The sequence below is a fragment of the Ooceraea biroi genome, chromosome 9 (assembly GCF_003672135.1).
Source record: "Ooceraea biroi isolate clonal line C1 chromosome 9, Obir_v5.4, whole genome shotgun sequence".
Lineage (NCBI taxonomy): Eukaryota > Metazoa > Arthropoda > Insecta > Hymenoptera > Formicidae > Ooceraea > Ooceraea biroi.
The window spans coordinates 1706216-1728621 of NC_039514.1; the positions used below are offsets into that span (position 1 = coordinate 1706216).

Sequence of the window (22406 nt, forward strand, 5' to 3'; positions counted from 1 at the left end):
ACAAATTTTAACAAAGCGAATTTATCCGTTTTCCGTCACCTGTAAATCTCAGCGGTGTCTCGACTCTCGAGGCGATAACTAATGACAATGAACAACGTCACGCCCCTCGATCGCTTTTTTATTGCCATTGCCTAAATATCTAAATGCCTAAATCTTGAAAAATTATGATGGTCTAATTAAATCCCTCTACTGTAGTACCTCTACGATATTTGAAGCAAAGCATCAACGTACTCTTGCAAAAATCATGGAGATTTGTCCCCGTGATCCGTGAGCTGACATCGCAATAACTCGTTAATTGAATTTTAGTTTCGATATTACAGATACTTTTCATATCCAAAATCTCTTACTCGTGTCTTCACGAAGAGTCTTCTTTCTTTAATTACTTATTAACTTTATCACCGTAGGCCTAAGCAAATACCGCAGCGATCGATTATTGAAGCGAAAAATAAAATTCGGGTGAGCGTTGATGTCACACGAGGAACGCGAGATTTCTTTACAAATATAATACTTAAATAATTGTATTTAATGTCTTCTTTTCCATTTTATCTATATCGTTGGCTTTTCCTAAATTAAGATAACGTATTTCAGTTGGGCCATGATGCATGCTGCAGTTGCTGCTGTTGCTGTGCACCGCAGCCCACGTGTTACGTGAGTGACATGTCTCAACGTCTCACACAGCACATTATTGCATTCATTTTATTCGCTTATTTATTAGTTGGAATTTATTAGAAAAATAACTTTTACAGAAATATGTTCAACCGGAAATACCAAAATCCTTTGCGCCCATTCACGTAAGTAATTCGTCAAGCAATGGTTTTCCTGGCTATTCGTAATTATAACGCTTAATTTCATTATAGTATCCGTATAGTATCCGAGAAATATATTTTTGTTGAATTGCCGCAAAGATTTCATTTCCTTTCATTTTCTTAGTATTATTGGAAATCGGGTGTACCGATGGATAAAGATACAACGTATCGTCTCTCCTACTGGGAAGGTCCGGGCACCATGGCCGAACCGATTCGTCCCGAAGATAATCTGACGTACAGTGACGCACCAATGTCCGACGAAACAACACACAAGGCATTTACATACGACGGCATTTTGACATTTGTTACGTTAGTTAATCAATGGACGCAATTTTATCACTATTTCAGATGAGCTACTATGGTAACTGGTGCGTAAAACCAGATCCACCAATAACACCCTGCGACAGGCAGTGGTTAGGTAGAGGTCCGATAGAAGATCTCACGACGCACAAGCACGATTATTCGTGGAAGTGCATGAAACGCTCTGAACCTTTCAAAGCACGGAATAATTTGTATCCTCCCTGTGCTGCTTTGTCTGGTATCTCTATCGCTCTGTCGCTACATAAGAATAATACTTTTTTATTCTATACTATTGTAATTTACTAGCTTTCAGTTTTCAGACAGACTGAATCTCTCATAATAATTGTGACAACATCTGCTTAATATTGTTAACCAATTAATAATGTATAAAACAGGCGATACGACGTATCGGTCAAGCTACTACAATTCTTCTTGCTTGCTTCCGGTATCCTCTTACGCACCCCTTAGAAAATATGTCAAATCGGATGTACCGATGGAAGGTTGTACGACGTATAAGCTTAGTTATTGGCCCAACGAAAACTCTGTAAAAGTGAGTTACACAAACAGTGAAACTTCCTTCAAACTTGTTTTTTTACATTTACACTTTTTATACATTTTCTGGGTTTTATGTTTTATATCTTTAGTGAAAAATTTTTATCACACATTAAAAAATATTTTCACGAAAATTTGATGATGAATGAGTGAATGGCAACGAAAGATCAAATTTAAACATGACTTAATTTTTATAACGAATAAATATACCGATATATATCGGATATAACATTATTTTCACTCGTTATTCACTTGTGTGCTTAGGAGGAACAACCATGGAGTCAAAAGAGGGAATATTGTCGTCCAGTCACGCCGATGGATGGATGTACTACTTATAAACTGAGCTACTGGCCTCATTGTGAAAAGCCTCGCGAACCCTTTAGCCGACAGGAGACAGACAACTTGCTGAACGCTGATTGCTGCTTCAACGACGATACCACGTACCGACTCAGCTATTTCGGATGCGGTGGTGACAAGCCGCCGGATCCCATTCACCAGCCTGGCAATATACTTTTTTCACCATGTCCACTCTCCCATGACACCGTCAATCGAGTGAGCAGACACGAAATCGTATCTTTGCGCGATAAATTTGATTCGAAAATCAAATCATACGTTAATTCCAGTTGAGAGAATCTTTTATCCCCCCTCTCTCTCTCTCTCTCTATTAAACATCTTCGATCAATATTTTCGTCGTTATTTCCGTTACAGTTGAGCTTCCTGGGGAATTGGTGCGTCAAACCAGAAATGCCCATTACACCTTGCGACAGACAGTTGTTAGGTAGAGGCCCGATACAGGATGAAACTACGCAGAAGCACGATTACACCTGGAAGCGAGTGCTACCAGCGACAGAGCTTCGACCGGAGAACAATCTTACTTTCTCGCCCTTGCCGTTAGAATGTGAGCATGTTGCTCTCTATGAGAGAAAAACTCTATCTAGAACACATTCACACATTGTGTTTTTGTTGCATACTTTGGCAAGCGTAATTTCTTTGTTATCCAAAAGTTTGTAAAAGCTACACGATTATGCCGTTTAATTGATCATTTTTGATATGTGATGATTGCAGCCTGCACGATTCAAAAATTGTCTTACGTACCAAACGATCACGAATGTCTATTACCTATTAAATCGTTCGCGCCCGTACGCAAGTACCAGTCATCGGATGTTTCGATGGAATCTGAGACCACGATGCGGCTAAGTTACCAACCCGTAGAGCCAGCGGATCGAGTTGAGAAACCATGGACTGTCAGTACTTACTATCCACCCGTTAATACCATGGAAGATTGTACCACGTACAATCTTAGGTAATAATACCGATCATTGATTGTCCATTTCAAACTCTGAGTCATACACAATTGTTGACTACATTTCTTGTTGAGTTGCCTCATCAAATTAGTAACTAACGACTTATACAATAAGATTATGCATTTTTGTCAGTTATATTCCGCCAGGGACACTTGTTCCATTATCATCTTGTTCCGCCTCGTGCTCCCCTGCCAACACTTACAAAAGTACATCTTTATCAATTTTTCTACTAGATAATATTTCTTACTTTGAGTGATATAATTGATAGTCATCTAATATTTTTAGTGTCGTCACAACAGCCTTGTTCCGCATCATAAATAGAAAGATTATAAGTGCGATGTCCTATATTGTGCAGGTATGTGCGATATATTGTGTGCATATACCATACACACACAAAAGATGATAGTAATATTAATATTTATATTTTCACAGAAATTGGAGCACGCGAATATAAGCAAATATGTGCAAATGTAAGCATTTATGATGTCCCGATCATGTACATTGTGCTAATAATAAAATGTTCTTGCATATCAAGCGACTCTTCTATTATATCGTGTGAAAGATGCGATAAAAAATCGAGGATTAAAGAAACTTTACAATAGTATTCGTACAACATGAATGTGTACTTATGGGTTAATTAAGCTGCATATAAGAAAGCAATAGTTACATAATGAGATGTTACAATTAACGTACTCGTCATTGAATGTAACGACGATAACGCTTGGCATTAAGCGGTACAACGTTACATCACAGAGTTGACATTCTGCGGTAATCGATGATCGGCTTATTCGCGGCCAGTCTTTCCACGAGAGGTGTGCTCGTCAGGTAATACGTGCGAAAAGCTGCCTTGTAACATCGACCTATGTTATATTATATACATGCATGTATAATATATGTACGTATATATAATATCCGAGACGCACCTCTAGGCGTCTAAGAATGCAAGTTTTATGTCGCGTCGGAAGTTAACGGCTCTCCTCGCTGGGTCTACGTGAAAGTAGTTAGCACGTCTATTCGTTTACGTAATAATCACGGGGTGTCTTCTTTATACGCCTTCGAACAGTAAAAGTGGTAAATCGCGAGAGAATCAAAGAAGGGCACGTTCATAAACTTGTTCAATTTCTGCAATTAATTAAATTCCGCGAAAAAAGAAATCATGTGATTTGCCTAATACGAACAATGTTCGTATAATCTGTAACATTAACAATGTTATTACAATGTTAATGTATTGCGCGCATGTACAGTTGTTTAGAATAAACAAGACGGGATGACCAGATGACTCGATGATTCTTGCAATTATTAACTTATTCACGTGACTGATACAATCGGCTCCACTTTCACGAATTTTTATCTTTGCAGTAAAATCTCGATTGATATAATCGAGCGATCGAGCAATATCATATTGCATTATATCGTTATATAAGATGTAACATTGCTATAAATGTAAATTAAAATTGATGGATTTTACTTACTATTCCCAATTTGGGAACGATTCAGAGGAGACAAGAGTATGCGCAAGAACAAGCGCATTGCGCTAATCGGAAGCGCAGGTCGAAGTCCCAGGTCGTTGATCGTGGGTTGTTGCGATGGGATTATTACGCGCATTCTGATGCATATGTAAGTATGCATATTAGGATATGTTCCTGGCCCATTGTCTTGCTGGTCTCATAACCCGCGAAACTGCGAAACTACATGGATCCAAAGGAATCTGCACCCACTCCACGACTGTACGGATAGCTGTATCGAAACTTTTGTATACAGACATTATCTGCGATGACGATGCGAAATATAACCAAGGAAATCCCTACTCGCGTTTCAGTACTATTACACCCACCTAACTTATCTTTGTCTATCTATTATATATATATACGTGAGATTATACGCATAATATATATTTTATGATACAGCATTTACATAGAAATATTTCATGTAACGAATATAATGTAGTAATTCGCGTTAAGCGAATAAACGATAACCACCTCTGTAATTACTTCAAGCGAATACTCGTCTCGTGAAATTTTTAATGTCATAGATATCGCTGATTCTCCCCCTCGCACCCCCGTGGTATCGATACAGACGTAAACATATTACATCACACGCTGGAGCCTGGTGCCACAGTTTTCCCACGGAACAAGTCGACTATGTGTTTTTCTATATCGTAATGGAAATGGTATTCAATTAATAAACTATTGAGAAAAATTCGCGATAAGTTTTAGCCAGGAGGAGAAGTAAGTTTGCCTCTGGCGATGAGATAATCGGAGCAAGGTGTTTCTTGGTACCAAGATTTCAGGGAGATCTCGATGCTATGGCTTACGAAGGAAGCGACACAATCCCACACACGCACTTACTTCAGCAGATACATATGTCGGCTCTTTGCCATAAAGTATACAAGCGTCTTTCGAGGCCCATCGCCTTCTCGAGTAGGGGTAAAGTGAGAGTCGGTATAAAAGGGGATTTCTTTCCTCTCCTGAGATCGCAGTCGATCTCGTTCGTTTGCGACTATCTTCGTGCGTTTGCTATTGCATTGTTGTCGCACATTTACATCGATCTGTCCTTATTACCTGAGGTGTACCTGTCGCGAATCAGGATGAAATACGTGGTAAGTAGTTGAGAAGATCATCTTCCGATTTTCACGTCTCGGCACTTTTTGGGATTGAGGGAAGGAATAATACATTTTCTTCGCTGCTTCTTCACTTCTTCACTCACGATTTATATTTATCGCATTGCAATCATTGAAAAGAATATGCATTCACTTAATCAAAGCCGAATAACGTTAGTTACTGTTTTCTTATTTTTTTATTTAATTCATTCTTGTATAAAATTTATTTATTTTATCTTTAGGAAAGAAAAAGCGACGAGTGTATATTAATGAGTGTATATTAATTAGTGTGTAAAATTATTAAGTACATTAATAATATTAAGTATTAATCGTCAACTTAATCGTAATTATGATATTATAACAATTGTTCAAATTTGACAGAATCTGATATCTAGGAAGTAGTCTAAAAACGAAAAACAAATGACGAAATAATTAAAGCGATCATTTGACGAAAGATATTGTTTGCCAATAAAAAAGTAATATCAAATATACAAAGATATGATTCTTGATGTATATTAAGAAATCGCCACTATTGTCGCGTTGACACACATTCCGATGATGTTGCGACATCTTGCATTTATTAATTTATATGCGCGAGATGCATCGTTGAAGTGACGAAACAACTACGTAGGATTACAATTCTGGGGCTTTACACGCACACATGCATGTATTTAATTTTTCATATTTTGCATTCATTCATTCGCATCTCGCATCTATCGCATATGTATCGCATCACAGATTTTGCTTTGCAACGTTCTCTATACGTAATGTATAATATAAACAAATTAGGTTATTTAGAAAAGTTTGGTTTTAAGATGAGTCTCTCGTAAAATGTATAGTAAAATAAATATATAATTTTTAACGAGATATTAGATTGATAAATGTAAACGGGGGAGGGGGAGGGGGGGTCGCAACGGAACGAGCAACGCGGCATCAAAGAATACAGGAGGGGTTAGCGACGGATTGGAATGAAACGGGACGATCCCAGACTGCGAGTTTGCGGGTCAGGAGTTAAACGACCCATGTTGGCATTTGCTTTTCACTTTCACTCATCTCCTGAGAGAGCACATCGTTCGATTTTGTAGCAGAGAAACCGATAAATCCACTTTGGAATTTGTACGATGCTCTTCCGTGTCTACCCTCGTCGATCATTTGATCCGCCAATCTGTCTAGTCTTAAGATGTCGATTAGAAAGGAAATGCCCTGACGTAATCCAAAGCTCATGATATAACGCTCGTCCTTAATTGTACTGACCGCGTTGTTGCCTTTGGAATATTCATTTGCCGATCTATACATTTACCAGTCAAACCAGGAATGTATTACGTTCGTCATTTTTCAGGTGTTAATAACGATTTTGGGATTAGCATTGGCACAAGATCCAAATTATCACGGACGTAACTATCAGCAGGATGACGGACAACATCAGACTGATAACAGACGACCTACATCCACTACGCCCATCCCGATCTTGCACTGGAACAAGCAACAGGAGCACGACGGAACTTACAAGACCAGGTATGTCTTTTAATTCTAATTCTGCTTTGTAATAGAGATAACTGTTAAAAATGTAACAAATAACATCTCTCGTCGTTTCACTTTACTTTTATATGCGATACGTGCAAAGATTTCGCCAATAATTTCAACATGTCTCTCTCATACTTGACATCATTACGTGATGTCGTTGAAACCTTTGTCATATGTGAGTTTCACGTAATCCGGTATCAAAAGCATCGACGACGCGATACTGAACCGTTACAGACATGTAATTCGTGTGTATTCGTGTGTGCGAGTTTGACCAGTATGCATTTTAACGTTACATAACGCGAATTGATCGGCTTTCTGAATCGTACGTTTGCGCAATCGATTATTTAACACTCTGGCGATATGAATCCCATAGTTACGAAACGGGCAACAACATCATTGCCGAAGAAAGCGGCTACATCAAGACCATTGGCGAAGGTGAAGAGCGAGCGGAGGCGATCGTGCAACAAGGCACCTTCTCGTACACGAGTCCCGAGGGACAGCTGATCACCATTCACTATACCGCCGATGAGACTGGCTTTCACGCGCAGGGCGATCACATTCCCACGCCACCACCCGTTAGCGAGGAGATCCAGAAAGGCCTCGACCTCATCTACGCGGGCATCCGTCAGCAAGAGGTACGTATATCCATGACCTTTCTTCCGTCCCGATCCGATCCCTCTCTCGGGATACTCCTCCCATGTTTGCCGCGTCATACTCGATTCCGCACAAGTAGCGATATACACGAATAGCAATACGTGAAATTTATGGTACTGCATTGCACATTAAGATCCATTCACGGTTTCCTATTCTCAATTATCCCCACTTGGACTCTTCTTCCTTGGTCTCGTATCGCTACTTCGCACCTTCGTTCGCAGCCGTGTTCACCTTTGTGCGAGAAACATTCTCCACGATCTTACGGTAAGACTTCTGTTTCGCCACAGCCAACATAGGTCATGGTTTCCAAGAAGGATTCGTGAAGAGCCATTCATTTATCTGTAGACTACGAACGTACTTGCGAAATAACATGATCCGTATCGATGCAAAGGCTAAAGCCTGCTACATCGTATGAATGACTTGCGCAAAGCACGAAGCGAACGGAGGAGACAGCTACTTGCGCTATCGGATTTCCCCTACGCGATTTTCCCTTTCGCATCTTTTTCGTTGTCATAATCAGCAAAATATATCGCATTCATCAGTTTTCTTCTGTTGTTACGCTTACGTCGAAACTATTTACAATCTTCTTCTATAAGGAAGCATGATATTGATGGATTCGTGCACTGAAAGTTCTGCACGCTTCAATTAAAACTGCTCCATAAGACCGTGATAATTGACACTACGTATCATACGTTACGATTACATTATCATATATTTTGTTGTGCATGATACAGTAACGTATGTGCGAGAATGCTTTACAAAAATTCGATACGTTTGCATTTTAGGAGGAAGAAGCTCGTGCAGCCGCGCAAAAGGCACAGCAACCATTGAGCCAACAAGTCGACAGGCGGGACGACTACAACAGAAAGTATTAGCAGTGAGAACCTGTTGACGCGCCAGCAATATAGCATATTCGCAACACTGTATCGTTATTACGAAGTAGCAATTAAGTTGTTAAGTTACGTTATTTTCTCGCGTCTCTCAACTACGTTCTCCATTGTATGTACATTTGTAGTAAGAGACATCGCTTGACACACAAATTTGACTATGTTCTTCTGTTCTGCATCGTCGAATCTTCCTCATCGTGAGATCTTGGCATTTCCGTATGCGTCATTAATAATTAATCACTCTCTTGGTCTCTCTTTCCGTCGTAGCGTCGCCAGTCGCCTAATTATATTCTTCGAGTACCGGCAACTGACATTTCTCCTTGTGTCACGATAGGGAAGAATGTCACCACCTACCAGCCAACTAATTTACTCGCGATCATTTCTATGTTCCTTCATAGTGGCATCACTTTTCTACTCTTGTAAATCCTCTATACGTCGCTGCGTATAGAGGACATTTCTCTCTTTAATATGCGAGAGCTTGTGACAATTCTCCTCATTATTCTCTTTTTTTCTATACCTTCTGTATACATATAGTAGTACTATATGTAAAATAAAAAAATCTAATTTCCCTTTTCCATTTTTGCAAAAAGATACATGTTATAATTTATTATTATTATCAAATATAGAACGTCGAGAAACATACCATCCACAATATTCTCCTTATATACACTTTAGAAGCCAAATTTCTCCTTCGGATAATCGACTTCTCGACTTCTTGCCTATGCATAACGTGCGAATACATATTCTCACATATACAAATGTCGAGAAATTGTCGATTGATTTGCAATCGCTTAGTTGGAAAAAAAGAAGATACAGGAAGGTACGTGTATTGAACGTGGAGCGAAGCGTTTTTATTGTTAGTCTCGTATACACACAGAAAATTATAAGAGCGTCAGTCTTTATGTTCGGAGAGGTGAGAAAGAGAACACACGTACACACACAACGTACACTACATTCCAAGCTGGTGAAACTTTTCACGAGGTAGCGCGTCAAGGCCAGAGAAATTCTGAATGAGGTACAATAATCAGATGAACGAGTTCTTCTAGATGTAGGTACGCTGGCTGGCTACTACAACGTTCCATGATCAATCTACGTCATGTCGTGGAAATGTTTCACATTCGATATCCATACGTATATGTCACGCAGAATAACATTGCAGTTTTTAATCGAAAAAATATTACAATACAATATTTACTTAATAGCATTTAATAGCATTTTGTAGATAATATCGTTTAAAAATAATTACGTAAAAGCAGCTGATGTGTAAAGCAAGAGAATAAAATTTTACATAAATTTACAGAGTGAAATATAATTGTCATATACATATATACATATGTATATAACCACTCTGTTGTTTGATGTAATCAACAAATTATCGAAGCGAAGCAAGGTATTTGATATTTTAGCTTCAAGGATTTTCATAATCATTTTTATAATCTTGTTTACGAAAAATACGCGTCTCTCTCCCTCTCTCTCTCTCTCTCTCTTTCTTTCTCATATGGATTTTTATTTGTCTGATCTTCGTAAACTGCTATCACATGTATGACGTTCGTTTGCTATTGCATTTATCACATGTATAAAATAAATTAAAGATATCCTCAACTTTAACAAATATGTTGATTAATTAAGAGATTAATATCGCTTGTAAAAAAACTGCATTTAATTCGAAAATTGCGATAGATATCCTACGTGCGTGGAGCGGCACGGTTCTCATCGTCATAAAAGAACGGAAAGTGCGCGGCGTATCCGTTTTTACTTAACAGTCAGCATTATTGTCGCGACATAATAAGATTTAACTTAATGATTAACTAAGGCTACGCGATTCCTTCGTCATTTGGCACGAGCGAATATCCTCCGGCGGTAGTTTGCGAGTAAGTACGTAAAGAGTATATTTGGACGTGTATTAGATATTAAACTATACATTAGCATCAGCTGAGGCGATAGCATTAGCTACTAAACATCTTGGATCCAACTTACGTCGAGAGTTAATTCTGCAGGACATAACAAGACGCGTATCGCTACCTTGCAGATTCAAGAGTGTAAGATACAATTTGGTACTAGATGGTAACTCTACAGACGTAAATCATCAGCCCATACGATCGTGACGTATTTCGCTGGTAAAGCGCATAAAAAAAATATAGCACGTAGCAAAATAGCGCAATGGGAGTAACGTTGGATCCGCTCACGCCAAAATGACAGCCATTCTATTTTGATTCTCATGGTGGGACTCTCGTGTCGTAGCTTAATATTCGCCAATAGCGAAAAAAATAATTCTCTATGTATCATTTTATATAGAGAAAGTTGCATAATTTTCATTTTATAAATCGATGTCGCTTAAACGATTAAATTCGATGCTTTAATTACGTCTTTGATGAAAATAAATGTCTGCTAAACTATTTCGGAGGAAATGTAGCCTGTATGCTGAAACAAGTTTATGTGCGAAACAATGGCGACCGCGAGGTCTTCGCACGCTTCATAGATCAGTGACGCAACTGGAAAAGTTGGCGAACATTGTCCGACGCGTTCTATGATTTTCTTTTCTTCAAGGAAGTCCCACCGCGCTTCCCTGAAAACTAGGTACAGTCCAACATGGCATCTAGTCATCTCTTCGCGATATCCGATCATCTCCTCGCGATAATACGGAACAAAGGCAAAACGATGAATCAGGAAGCCGCAACTCCGCAAGCCGCCACGAGCCGTTCACGATGACGGAGAGTCATTGTATTCATCTTGCTTCATTGTGTTTACTTTTTATTCTTTTTTATCCTGGAACTCTCTTTTTACTACCGCACTCGTTTTTTTCGGTTTTTCTTCTTCGCAACACTCGTATTGCTATTATCTTGGGGATGATACTCTGACAGCGGAGTAACATTCACGACACACAACGGAGTCGTAAATCAGAGGAAATCATCAATCGTGACACTTTGAGAAATATCAAGTATCCTTCATTTCGAGAAAAATTCGAAATAATCAGAATACTGATATTTCTATTCACCTAATTGTTCTGCTGATCGTTCTTCTTTTCTTGTTTCAACGTTGCACGTTTCCATCACTGCCGAAAAATCGGCAACCAACGGAAATTAGAAGCTTAAGAGAACATTAATAGCGGGCAATAGTTCGATTCGACGAGCTGTTCGCTGTCAAGATCATCGAATCGAACCGAGGTCGTTCAGCGTGGGGAGATTCAGCGTCGACGCGATATGGGATATGATGAAGTGCTCTTTGCAAATAAACGGCACTGTAATGAACGTGGCCAAGGGATGAACAAACGGAAGGGAACTGTTACGAGGCGATCGTCCGTGAGGCTCTCGAGGCGCGTATCCTGGTCAGATCGGGCGGAAGCGGATCGTATGGCGTTGCATTGAAGCCGACGTATCGATTGTTCTTCTTGTGGAGGAATCCGCCAGTAAGCGGATCCGTTTTGTAATAAATCACTCGTCTGATACCGAATGGGTCGATGTAGCCGAATGAGCCTACATTATTACCATCGGATCCTCGTTCTTCCTCGTGGTAATGCTTTCTCAGATAGTACTGAAAACCGTTTGCCGTAGTGTGAATGCCATCGTAAGGTGGGAAATCGGTCGAATCGCTTCGAGAAATCGGAGATAGGTAATTGGGCTTAACGGACGATCCTCCGATCGTAGAATCGTAGGGAGTTTCGAGGATACGAGTCGGAGACCGATGACCAGCTACAGATCCACGGTAGTAAGTCGCCTGAGGACGGCGATAGTTGTTTAAACTTTGCAATCCTGCTGAAGAGTAGCCTGGTCGATTCGAGTAATAATCGTTGCTTGAAATCGGTGAATAATTCAGTCGTGGTCTGATAGTCGTCGGGGTATAATACCCGGAAGTGATTTCATTATCGGATAACGGCACGACAGCAGAACTTGGCCGTCTGTAAAGAATGGTAGATATATTTTTATAGATTATTATCGAAAGAAACCTTACACATTTACACTAGTAAGTAAATAAGTGTCTCTAACAAATTACATATTCTTTTATATACCTACGCTACGATAAGAGAGTGAATTTTTCAACGTTAATTGTACTTTTTTACCTGAAGGGATTCGGTGGCCTTCTCGGCCTCGCTAAGATTCCAGTTTGCGCCGGAATCTTCTTCGTTTCTGCCACCGCGTCCTGAATAGGTCGATTCTTACCAACATAAACCATCTTTGATCTAAAAGAATTCCGGCAATTCGGTTCTGTTATTCTGGATGAATATCGGACTACCGAACATGTTAATTGATGTTGATTATTTCTACTTAAATTACCGTAGTATCCGAAATCCCTCGTGATCAGCGATGTAATCCTTTAGCCGCAAATATCCAAGAGGATCCAACCAACCTTCGGTGCCAATCACCGTACCGTCGGCTAATCTCTTCTCCTTTCTATATTGGCCATTTGCCGTTTGAAAACGAAAGTATCTCTCCGGACCTTCATCAGTCTGAATGTGATACTGTGTATTAGGATTTAGGTTCCAGCCGCTTCTCTGGGCCTCTATTTCGTCCGCAGTCAGGCACAGAGCTGAAACCTGCAATATATTATAAATTCACATATTACTGCTACGATGCTACTGTAATTATTAGTTTAATAAGGGAATAAGATCAACCAGTCATTTACATACGATCCAGGAGCACATATGCATACCTCAATTACTCATGCTAATCATCAAAGGTGCAAGAAGCATCTACTTCTAGTTAGTTACGCAAGCTATTTTTCAACAAACTCGAACGATTAGTCAGTTTCTTCTCTCGTTTCTCACACTAGTCACTCGTCTCTTTTCTTCTACATTCTACACGGCTATTTATAGGTGTGGCAGCGCATACTCCGCTGCACCAGTCGGTGGTAATCGCTCCATTTATGGCGATATGATTCAAAGACGATATTCGTTCCGTTTCGAGCGTGGCTTCGGACCTGTCCGTTATTTATCTTGCCATATTTTTGCAACATTCAACAACGCTCGAGAATTCTCGAGCTATTCTGGTTGTTTACATGCGTATGCCGTGCGTCTTAGTTGAAAAAGTTGCAACAGTTAAAAGTCGATCACGATACGATCTGTGAGTCTGTGCATTTTTTAACGGATTTAAAGAAATAACTTTTATAAATATTTATTTCTGTTTTTGCATTGCATGCGAGCACTCTTGACAAGTTGCTTTTTACACTCTTACGCGCTAGATGCTCTTAACTTTTTTATTATTTTTATTGAGCTCATGGTTGTTCGCAATCAAAGAGTAGCAAAGAATCACGAGAGTGATTTGATTACAGGAAAATATTCTTCAAAGATATCCGACAAACACGATAGTTAGCAAATTTGCATAATTGCAACTTCTTCTGCGCTTTTTATAGCGTAATTTATTCTCTTACCTATTATTCTGACATGACAATTTCAGATGAAAACAATACGTGTAACAATAGGTGTACGTCAGTTATTAAGGTTTACGCAAAGATACAACTTTTGAAACTTTTACGTCACGTGCGATCACACGTGTTATTCTTCTTTGGATTAGTATGACGATTCATCATTCACGCCTGTCCGGTTCGGAGATAGTTAAAGGTAAAGTTGATAAAAGTTGTGAAAAATTCCCATTTACTAAGAAACGTATCGAAGCCCTATTTGCTGTCTATTAGATGGAATACGCACACGCTATAGTGTTACGATAATTTCAATCACGCGGAGAATCACGTAGTGTTTTTCATCGTAGCATCGTTTGCAGCGAAAAACATTGCGCGCACGTACACGATGGTCACGTAAGAGATACTTATCCCTTCTATTGCGGCTTTTGCGTGGGACTGACCAAGACCACGAAGTCTGCCTCTCGCCGCTCCATATTAAGAGATGCCGGACCGAACGACCGAGCGTAGCACAACATATTATTTCGGAATATACCGTACTAAGATAATATTTTACAGAATAACAATGAAAAACGTCTACTGATCGCGCGAGGTATATTCGAGATGTAAAATTTTTTTAATTATTCGCAGATTTACTACGCGCTGTAGAAGAAAAGATGAAATTTCCCTTAAGCGATATTTAACTGGATTCCTTTGCAAAGTTTCGTTTGATAGGACGTGGCGTCCTATCCTGTGGTATGCCACAGTCAACCTTGGACCTTCCCATAAATCGCATGTATGCTTAACATCACGTATTACTGCATATCTTTGTTGAGGAGAACACGCACTCGCAAGACTGCTTTAGTATCCTTGAAACTGGTTCACGCGTTATTATAGTGTTATTGCTACAAGGCAGTCTAACTTGAAAAATGATCGTTAGGGTCGGATTCGAAATTGCAGTTGTCGGTATCCTTGTGACGCGCAAATTTTCCATTCTCAAGAATATAACATGCAGAGTGATGTACTCCGTTCTTCTTGTCTTTCAGCATTGCAAGTGTGCAAGTTTTTGGAATTTCAGAGATTAAATAATAAAACGAACAAAAAAAATTAATAAAATTTGCATGCCTCATGATATAATACCGTCTCAAGTAATATAGCTTTCATACACGTTGTACGTTGTAGGTTGAAGAAAAGTTTTCCTTTCCACCATTCGCTTTTGTTCTCGAACGAGATTGTGGACGCTTTTCCTTCTTTTGTCTTTATCAAAATTACAATGTTCCTAGGCAGATATTAATTTCTTTCCAAGCGAAAGCTTCTCTTTCTCAACGACATAAAAATGCGAAATATCGCAAAAAGATATTAAGATGAGTGCTACCCTGACGAATGCGCGTAATGTAACGTTACTCATTACTTTATGTACACAATTGTTTATAGCAATTTTACGGAGAAACGATTTTAACTGCGCTGAAATCAATTACCGTGTAAATATAGGTTAATTAAAATTAATTAAAGTTTATTCAATCTGTTCGTCTTTTTCTCCAAGTTCATGGAGAGACTCAATCTGTGCTGAAAAAGTAATTTGGTATTTTTAGACGAGAACAATGATTCTTTCGCTGGGATTGTGCCACAGAAAGAGTTGTTCCATGAATGATTGTAATCTCAAGTAATGATTATAAACAATCGAGACGTGGAATAAATTGCGTTATGCGTATGTATCAAGGACTCGACACAGTGATAGAAATTTCATTCATGATCGCGAGAGCGCACTTTTCGCAAGTTTTGAAATATCTGGCACGCGTTTATCTCGCCATACATCAATCTCCATATTCCTAAAGAGACACCGTTGCGTTGGCCGAGTGTCGTGCAGTTTTGTACGAGGTCATCCAAGTTGCGCGATTAACCCGCTAAATTATCATTGCACCGTCCATTGTCCGTCGGTCACGGTGATTTCACCTTTGCACGGGAGCTCCTTTCGCTCGCTTCCGCCGTTCTGCATCCTCTCGCGCGCGCTATCTCCTCTCTCATTAGAAACATCCACGCTTCACGTGGATCGTTCTCACGTGCTTAATCACGTAATGTAATCTAGAATTATAATTAGTCACATTGGAGAAATTGGCGACATCGATGGAGTATAATTAGATTGATGACTTTCGAGATTCGTTCGAGTTAATTAAAAATCAACCGTGACACATTTTTATCGCCCGACTCATTCAATTAGACCAATTATAAAGTGTAATTCGGAATCTCTGAGGCTGCATCACACGTGCGTAGAGTTTGCGAAGGCGCGACAGCGTCATCGTCGGTAGTATAATCTTGTTCTGGCGATCTGGCGCGGTCCCATCGCATCTCCGTACACCATTGTATAATATCACGGATCACAATCGTAGATCGCGTAATGCGCGATCTCGTTTACGGTCACGCTTGATATTCGACGGACGTCAATGTTGCACGAACGCGCTTCGCGGCCTTCGCACGAACGCGCATTAATTGATATTCGGAGTGCGCGATATTAATTACCTTTACGCAAATCTCCCTCGACATTTTGCATCTATCTACGCCACAAGAATCGATCTTTTGATTCTTTTCAAATGTCGATATTTTAAATATCCCCTTGTTTTTTTTTATCATCGATTCTATGTTAAGGTAAATGTCCCAATAATTGAACTAATAAGAAAGCACGATCAAATTTACATTTTTATTAATAAATTATAATTAATGGAAGTACTAAGAAGACTAACGTTTATATGAAACTTTTTTCTTTACATTGCGTTTCTTTACATCATTTTTTTATGTTATGTTTTAGAGTAATTATTTATCTCCACGCTGTCGCTGTGATTTTCTTAATATACTTAAAAATATATTTGTAATAACTTTATTTAAATTACTTTGATTAAAAAGTAAGAATTCTCACTCTTCGTGTCTTTAAATTATCTACAATCTATTACATTTTTAGCAAAATAAATATTCGTTCCATCAATCGGACATGAATGTAAATACTTCTGTACATGTTCGATTGAACATATGTTCAATCAATAGATCATTATCATTTTGACTGTACTAGTACCTAATTGAATATTAATTTATTTATAATTAAAAAGAAACGTTTGAATAGAATAATATTTTTAAATATATTATTTGGTCGTTCAAACCTACAGAAAGCAATATATGTTATATAATGTAAGTAGTGTAAAATTTTCAAAAATAATTCGAAACTATAGAAACTACATCTTATTCAAGATGGTAAGAAATTAAATAAAAATGTGACTGTCCTTGTAATATTCAAAATGAATAATGTTTTCGGAGAGTTACAGTCAAATTATATCTTTTTATAATTTACTTTCATAAAAAGAAATGTCAGATTTTCTATTAAATATATAATTTTGTCTCATTTATTGATACGCATATCGTAATAAACACAAACATATTATTAATTATTCAATCATTGGTACATGTTCAATTACTAGGACGTTTACCTTATTGTACAATGAAAAATACGATAGTTGTTATCCCGTTTTATTCTCATAAAACTCGATAGCTCTCCTAGGTTGGTAATTTACAGTTCGTAAATTATCTCGTAATTTTCCGTAAATTTTCTCGCCACGTATTTGGCAATGAATATGCGGTAGCTGTTGCATTCAAATACGTGTTATATTAAACGAGTGATATATTTATTAATTATAAAAGATAAAATTAGCTACAGTATAAATGTGTAATAACATCGCGCTTTGGAAACAGATATAGAAACGGGGCCGATTCCATTTGTTAAATTTACATTAATAAGGTTATATCATTATTTACGACGTGTATTTTAACTCGTATACCGTATCGAGTAATCGAGTAATCGAGTAATCGAGTAATCGAGTGGTCACGACCAGAAAATAATGTCCTCCTCCGTGTGTTATACTTTTATTCACGCGATCTTCACGCTACGCGCGCTCGTGCATCGAACTCTTCTCCCACAGTAGAAATAGAACCGGTGCCTTCTTCACAAGTACATCCTCCGATCATCATGTTTTATCAATGCCTTTCGTCATGTCACGTTGCGCATGACGGTAGAGCATGTGTTTTTACGATCGTAAACTAGTTGCTTTATTTTTACTTTTTCCTCGAATTTGAACGTACATTATTGTAACAACGAAACGAACTTTTCAGTTACAAAAAGGATTTCACTATCAATATCATCTAACTAAACACTTGTATTTTTCTTTTATGAGTATTTACGGAATAGTCAATAACACTATCGTCTCTATGCATCTCCACGAATTTCAATTCCGGATTATCGGATTCGTTTTGATTTTAATTACTAATTCTGCACGTGCGGGTTTACAAGGGTTTACATCGCAAGGGTTTATTTAAGAAAACTATACTCCATATAGATCCTACCGTGAAGAAACTCAGGCAAAAACAGGTTCGCAAAATCATGGTCGTGCCGATGCTTCACCAAGTACGGTGCAACCTTGTGACAAGCGTTCCTCCACGGTTTCCTTTTCGTCGTCTTGCAGCAGTCACGACGCTCGCCGAGCCGAAACGTTCCCTTATTTCTCGAACAAAAGTCGCTCATTTACATACATTGCAGTTACCCACTGTCGTTCGCTTGGTAAAGATATTTCTCGACGCAACGATGAGAAACCAAAATCGGATGGGGATATCCTCTTAATCCAAAGCTGGAGACGAGATATACACACTTGAGAAATTTGAGAAACTCTTTGAGGAGAGAGAAACGCGATATCGCGACATTTAAAGATGCGGAGAGGAAGTAAGTAAAAAGCACCGACTTTCGTGCTCGCGCGAGCGCGCGCGCGCGCGCGAGTCAACCGGATGTCTACTTGAAGAAAAGCGGAAGAGGGCAATGTCAAAGCTGCGTCATCGAATGCCGCAATACCGTCGAAGCGGACCGGCAGCACGGGACACCATGACTGAGAAGCGACGGTGTCTCCGCATTTCCAGATCCGCCCGTACGACGGATCTACGCTCCTTCCCTCGCGCGACCATCCCCCTCCGTCTCGGAGACTCGAGATCGTTTTTCCTGACGACTGAGCCGCGCCCGCCCACCATCGCGCCACGCAAGAATACTCCATATTCGTGCGATGCGCATGTTCCATAGAGGACGAGCTTGGAATTATTAACTTGAAGCATGCGTAATCGTTGCACGACCGCACGTGGTGATCCACGGTGCGATCCTCTCGTGAATGACGTAGACCAGCGAATCATTCAGCCCATATAAGATGGAACGTCTTTTATCGAAACTTTTCATCGTAACGCGTTCATATATACATATCTAATCGATTTACTTTCCCGAGATTCTATCGGACGATTTATCCTATATCCTATCCTATATCGTTTACGGCGTTTACGCGGATGACAGATTGTAATTGCATCAACTTTTACGACGATATTATATATAACTAAATATAATTTCATCGTTGTACGATTCGTGTAAAATTTTCAATTGTCTATTGTCGATGTAACGTCGACGTACGCGATTCGCATTAAGATTTGCGTCAAGTCCAAATGAATTGGTACGTGTGTGTATGGCATTCTTACATGGCATTCTTTTCAAAAAGTTTTTAGCTTTAGCGTTACGTCAACTTCTCACGTTGCGTCGGCGTCCGCGTCGTCTCGATACAGCGTTCTCGACAATAACCGGAAGAAACGTTGCAGCTTTGTGTCATCTTGCGTATTTGCGTCATCTTCGGGCCAGCAATCATCGTTCCGTAATCATCGTTCGCATTACCGATCATCATCTAATAGAACGAACGCCATTAATCTTACGTTTCCTTCAGTTGAATCGCGACGAATGATGACTAATCGCGTGCGTCTCGTCACATGCATCACTTTACATTGTTACTTTACTACGAACATTGTGCATAGAATTGTGAATAGCGGAACGTTTGTATTCTCCGTTTTCTTAGCACATTTAACGTATGTTACACAAATGTTTCCACAATAAATCCAAAGTCCTGTAAAAAATATCCTGCAAACATAATGTTACAATTCTTGGAAATAAAGCTGAACATGGTCGTCTGTTCCTATCGTCCGAGATTATTTGACAAATGTTTTGAATGACAATTTAAATTTATAACTTTTTATATTCCACACGTGCTTTTTTAAAGGATTTGGACATTCAGGGAATCTCTCGTTGTAAGAAAGAATGTTTCCAAGAAAGACATACCGCGCGTATCTGTAGATCCGTCTCTGAATGGAGAACATGTTTTTTCACTTAATAGATATCAGGCGGATCGCGTTTCGAGAAAGTGTATAAAGCGTTTTTGCCAACGAGATGCATGGATGCAAATCTTATCGGAGAAGTGGCGCGATAAATAAATGAAATCAACGATTCCTCGAGGATCGCGGCGGAATCATTATTTCCTAGCGTTACAGTGAATGGCATCGAGTTTTCACGTACCATGACGCCTCCGTTTCTTTTTGTCAAAAACGTCGTACTAGCATTACAGATAGAGCCGCTGAGAGCGACAACAAGATTGTTCTCGCGATCTCGTTGAAAGCGCGTGGGAGTGTACTCCATTCGCGTCCCTTTGAAGCAAACGTTCAAACGGGACAGCTCTGACCATAATCTCCTTTCGTGTTACCTCTCTTTTTTAGACACCGAACCTGTCTATCTCAGACTCTGATCGATAACGAATATACAGCGGAATATACATCGAGTCCGCGTTACGCCTTCGATCTGATGATCGAGCAAGCTTACCGCGTATTTTCTCCTTCGCTTGCCGCGCTTATGACGCAGCGCTTTCACTTTTACGAGCGGAGGAGAACACAAACCACATCCACGTGGATAGGCGCCGGTTTGCGTGTACGTGTATCATCATTCACCATGATTTTCGATAGTGAAATTTTCGGACTGTCCAAACGGTTCAAGATACACGTGTACGTATACGATAAATACTCCACAACGTATTTTAATTATTTAAACATATTCATACAGATTATTCTCGCAATAATTTCTCGCTTTCTCTATTTCTTTCTCTCCGTGACAGATTGGCCGTGCAGAGATCGAGAAAAGAAATTTCCTATCAGACTATTCCTAGAAAATGGAGAGATTTTTTTCAAAAACTATCTTGTCAAGTTACTATTTATGCATCTGATTAATGCATCGATATCTATAAAATCTATAAAAAAATATATATATCTTTTTTGTTGAACCGCTTTACATCTCGATCATATCATATTGCGTAGCAGGATAAGCAAATGATACGCAAATGATACGTGCAACAATTAAAAGATTTACTCACGCTATTTACTTTCGCGCGCGGTACAAATCAACAGTTTTGTGTCTTGAACGCGATGAAACGCCTCGTCATCGCGTCAAAGAATGTCATCACGAAAGTAAATTCTCACGATATGCAATCGTGGTATATGTAGTCTTACATGTCAAGAAATTGATAAAATCATATATATATTCATATTCCGAATGCGATATATCTGTCTGACATTGCCCGTATCCGTCAGTTGACACTTTTCACATCTTTGTGTGCGCAATATATGCAATATGTTGTATATAGCACATAAACTGACAGAAACATATTATAATAATATATCGAACAACATCTACAAGATGGCACTTTGATCATTTGATTAATTCGCATTAATGAAATGGTGTCGTTGATTAGTACAACTCTTACAATTAGAAGCGCAACGACAGATTACAACGACATAAGAGATAGCGATCTCGCGATCGCGAGAGGGAGGGCAAGCACTCACCACGAGTGGCAGGACAAAGGCGAGTCTCCGCCGCATTCTGGCTCGAATAACGACGACTACCAAACGATCAAATTATTTCGTATGAATTACCGCGGACGATCCCGGGCGATCCTGTCGCGCTTAATTCTACCCGATCACTGATCGAATCGAAGCCCACGGGGCCGAAGCCGGATCACAGTTGCAACCTACACGTGAAGCGAACCAAGGCCCCATAGTTGGCAGAGTAGGCTGGACCTACGCGATTTTCCTTTATGAATGTCTGTCGACCATGGGTCGAATATCCATGATTTCGATAGATAAACAATCATCTCTTGAACAGCCAACAGCCTTCGTCGATAGCCTCTCATTTCGCATCATCATTTCGCGTGATACACATTTCTCAGAATTACGTAATTTTAAGTATAAATTTGCAAACGATTTGCTTAATACAAACTATGACGCGAGCGCTCGAGAATTCAACGGAGTCATTAGACATTTCTTGCTGTCAGATATCAGATACATGTGATATACGTAGAATGATATCCGTAGAATCGGATGTAATTCACTTTTCCCTTTTCTAAATACTTGAAAAAGTGTTCCTGAAGTAATCGTTCGACAATTGGCAAGATTTTTGAAGAATGTTTCAGAGAAAATATATTGTTAAATTTTGTATTTTTGTATAACGTATAATATTCTATATTAAAACAACAGGGCAATAGACGTGGCATTTGTAATGATCTGTTTACCAGAA

General features: G+C 39.2%; 2 protein-coding genes across 4 annotated transcripts; one reads left to right on the forward strand and one right to left on the reverse strand.

The window, feature by feature from the left end:
• The first annotated feature begins 598 nt into the window (after nucleotides 1–598).
• Nucleotides 599–9890, forward strand: LOC105276245. The gene is made up of 14 exons (XM_026972318.1): nucleotides 599–648; nucleotides 740–791; nucleotides 931–1080; nucleotides 1155–1344; nucleotides 1502–1656; nucleotides 1923–2210; nucleotides 2367–2556; nucleotides 2724–2961; nucleotides 3095–3214; nucleotides 4460–4539; nucleotides 5179–5561; nucleotides 6901–7076; nucleotides 7459–7720; nucleotides 8525–9890. The coding sequence occupies exons 1-14, from the start codon at nucleotides 599–601 to the stop codon at nucleotides 8612–8614; spliced, it is 2424 nt and encodes an 807-aa protein (XP_026828119.1). The 3' UTR covers nucleotides 8615–9890.
• On the reverse strand, nucleotides 9460–21731 carry LOC105276251. 3 transcript variants are annotated; one of them, XM_011333745.3, is made up of 4 exons: nucleotides 21677–21731; nucleotides 12898–13157; nucleotides 12684–12803; nucleotides 9460–12521 (listed from the first exon to the last, which is right to left on the reverse strand). In XM_011333745.3, exons 1-4 carry the CDS (start codon nucleotides 21710–21712, stop codon nucleotides 11909–11911), a joined length of 1029 nt encoding a protein of 342 aa, XP_011332047.1. In that variant the 5' UTR covers nucleotides 21713–21731; the 3' UTR covers nucleotides 9460–11908. The 3 variants fall into 3 exon arrangements, with proteins under 3 accessions (XP_011332047.1, XP_019886228.1, XP_011332046.1); XM_020030669.2 differs by lacking the exon at nucleotides 21677–21731 and adding an exon at nucleotides 15911–18901; XM_011333744.3 differs by lacking the exon at nucleotides 21677–21731 and adding an exon at nucleotides 18341–18899.
• Between the last annotated feature and the right edge of the window lie 675 nt (nucleotides 21732–22406).

Coding starts and splice junctions, on each gene's coding strand:
- LOC105276245 (XM_026972318.1), top strand. CDS start 599: ATGCATGCTGCAGTTGCTGCTGTTGCTGTGCACCGCAGCCCACGTGTT. Junction 1,345..1,501: donor TCCCTGTGCTGCTTTGTCTG/GTATCTCTATCG, acceptor TGTATAAAACAG/GCGATACGACGTATCGGTCA. Junction 4,540..5,178: donor TCCCAGGTCGTTGATCGTGG/GTTGTTGCGATG, acceptor GATAAGTTTTAG/CCAGGAGGAGAAGTAAGTTT.
- LOC105276251 (XM_020030669.2), bottom strand. CDS start 15,991: ATGTTTCTAATGAGAGAGGAGATAGCGCGCGCGAGAGGATGCAGAACG. Junction 12,804..12,897: donor GAGGGATTTCGGATACTACG/GTAATTTAAGTA, acceptor GAATTCTTTTAG/ATCAAAGATGGTTTATGTTG. Junction 12,522..12,683: donor AGGCCACCGAATCCCTTCAG/GTAAAAAAGTAC, acceptor CATTCTTTACAG/ACGGCCAAGTTCTGCTGTCG.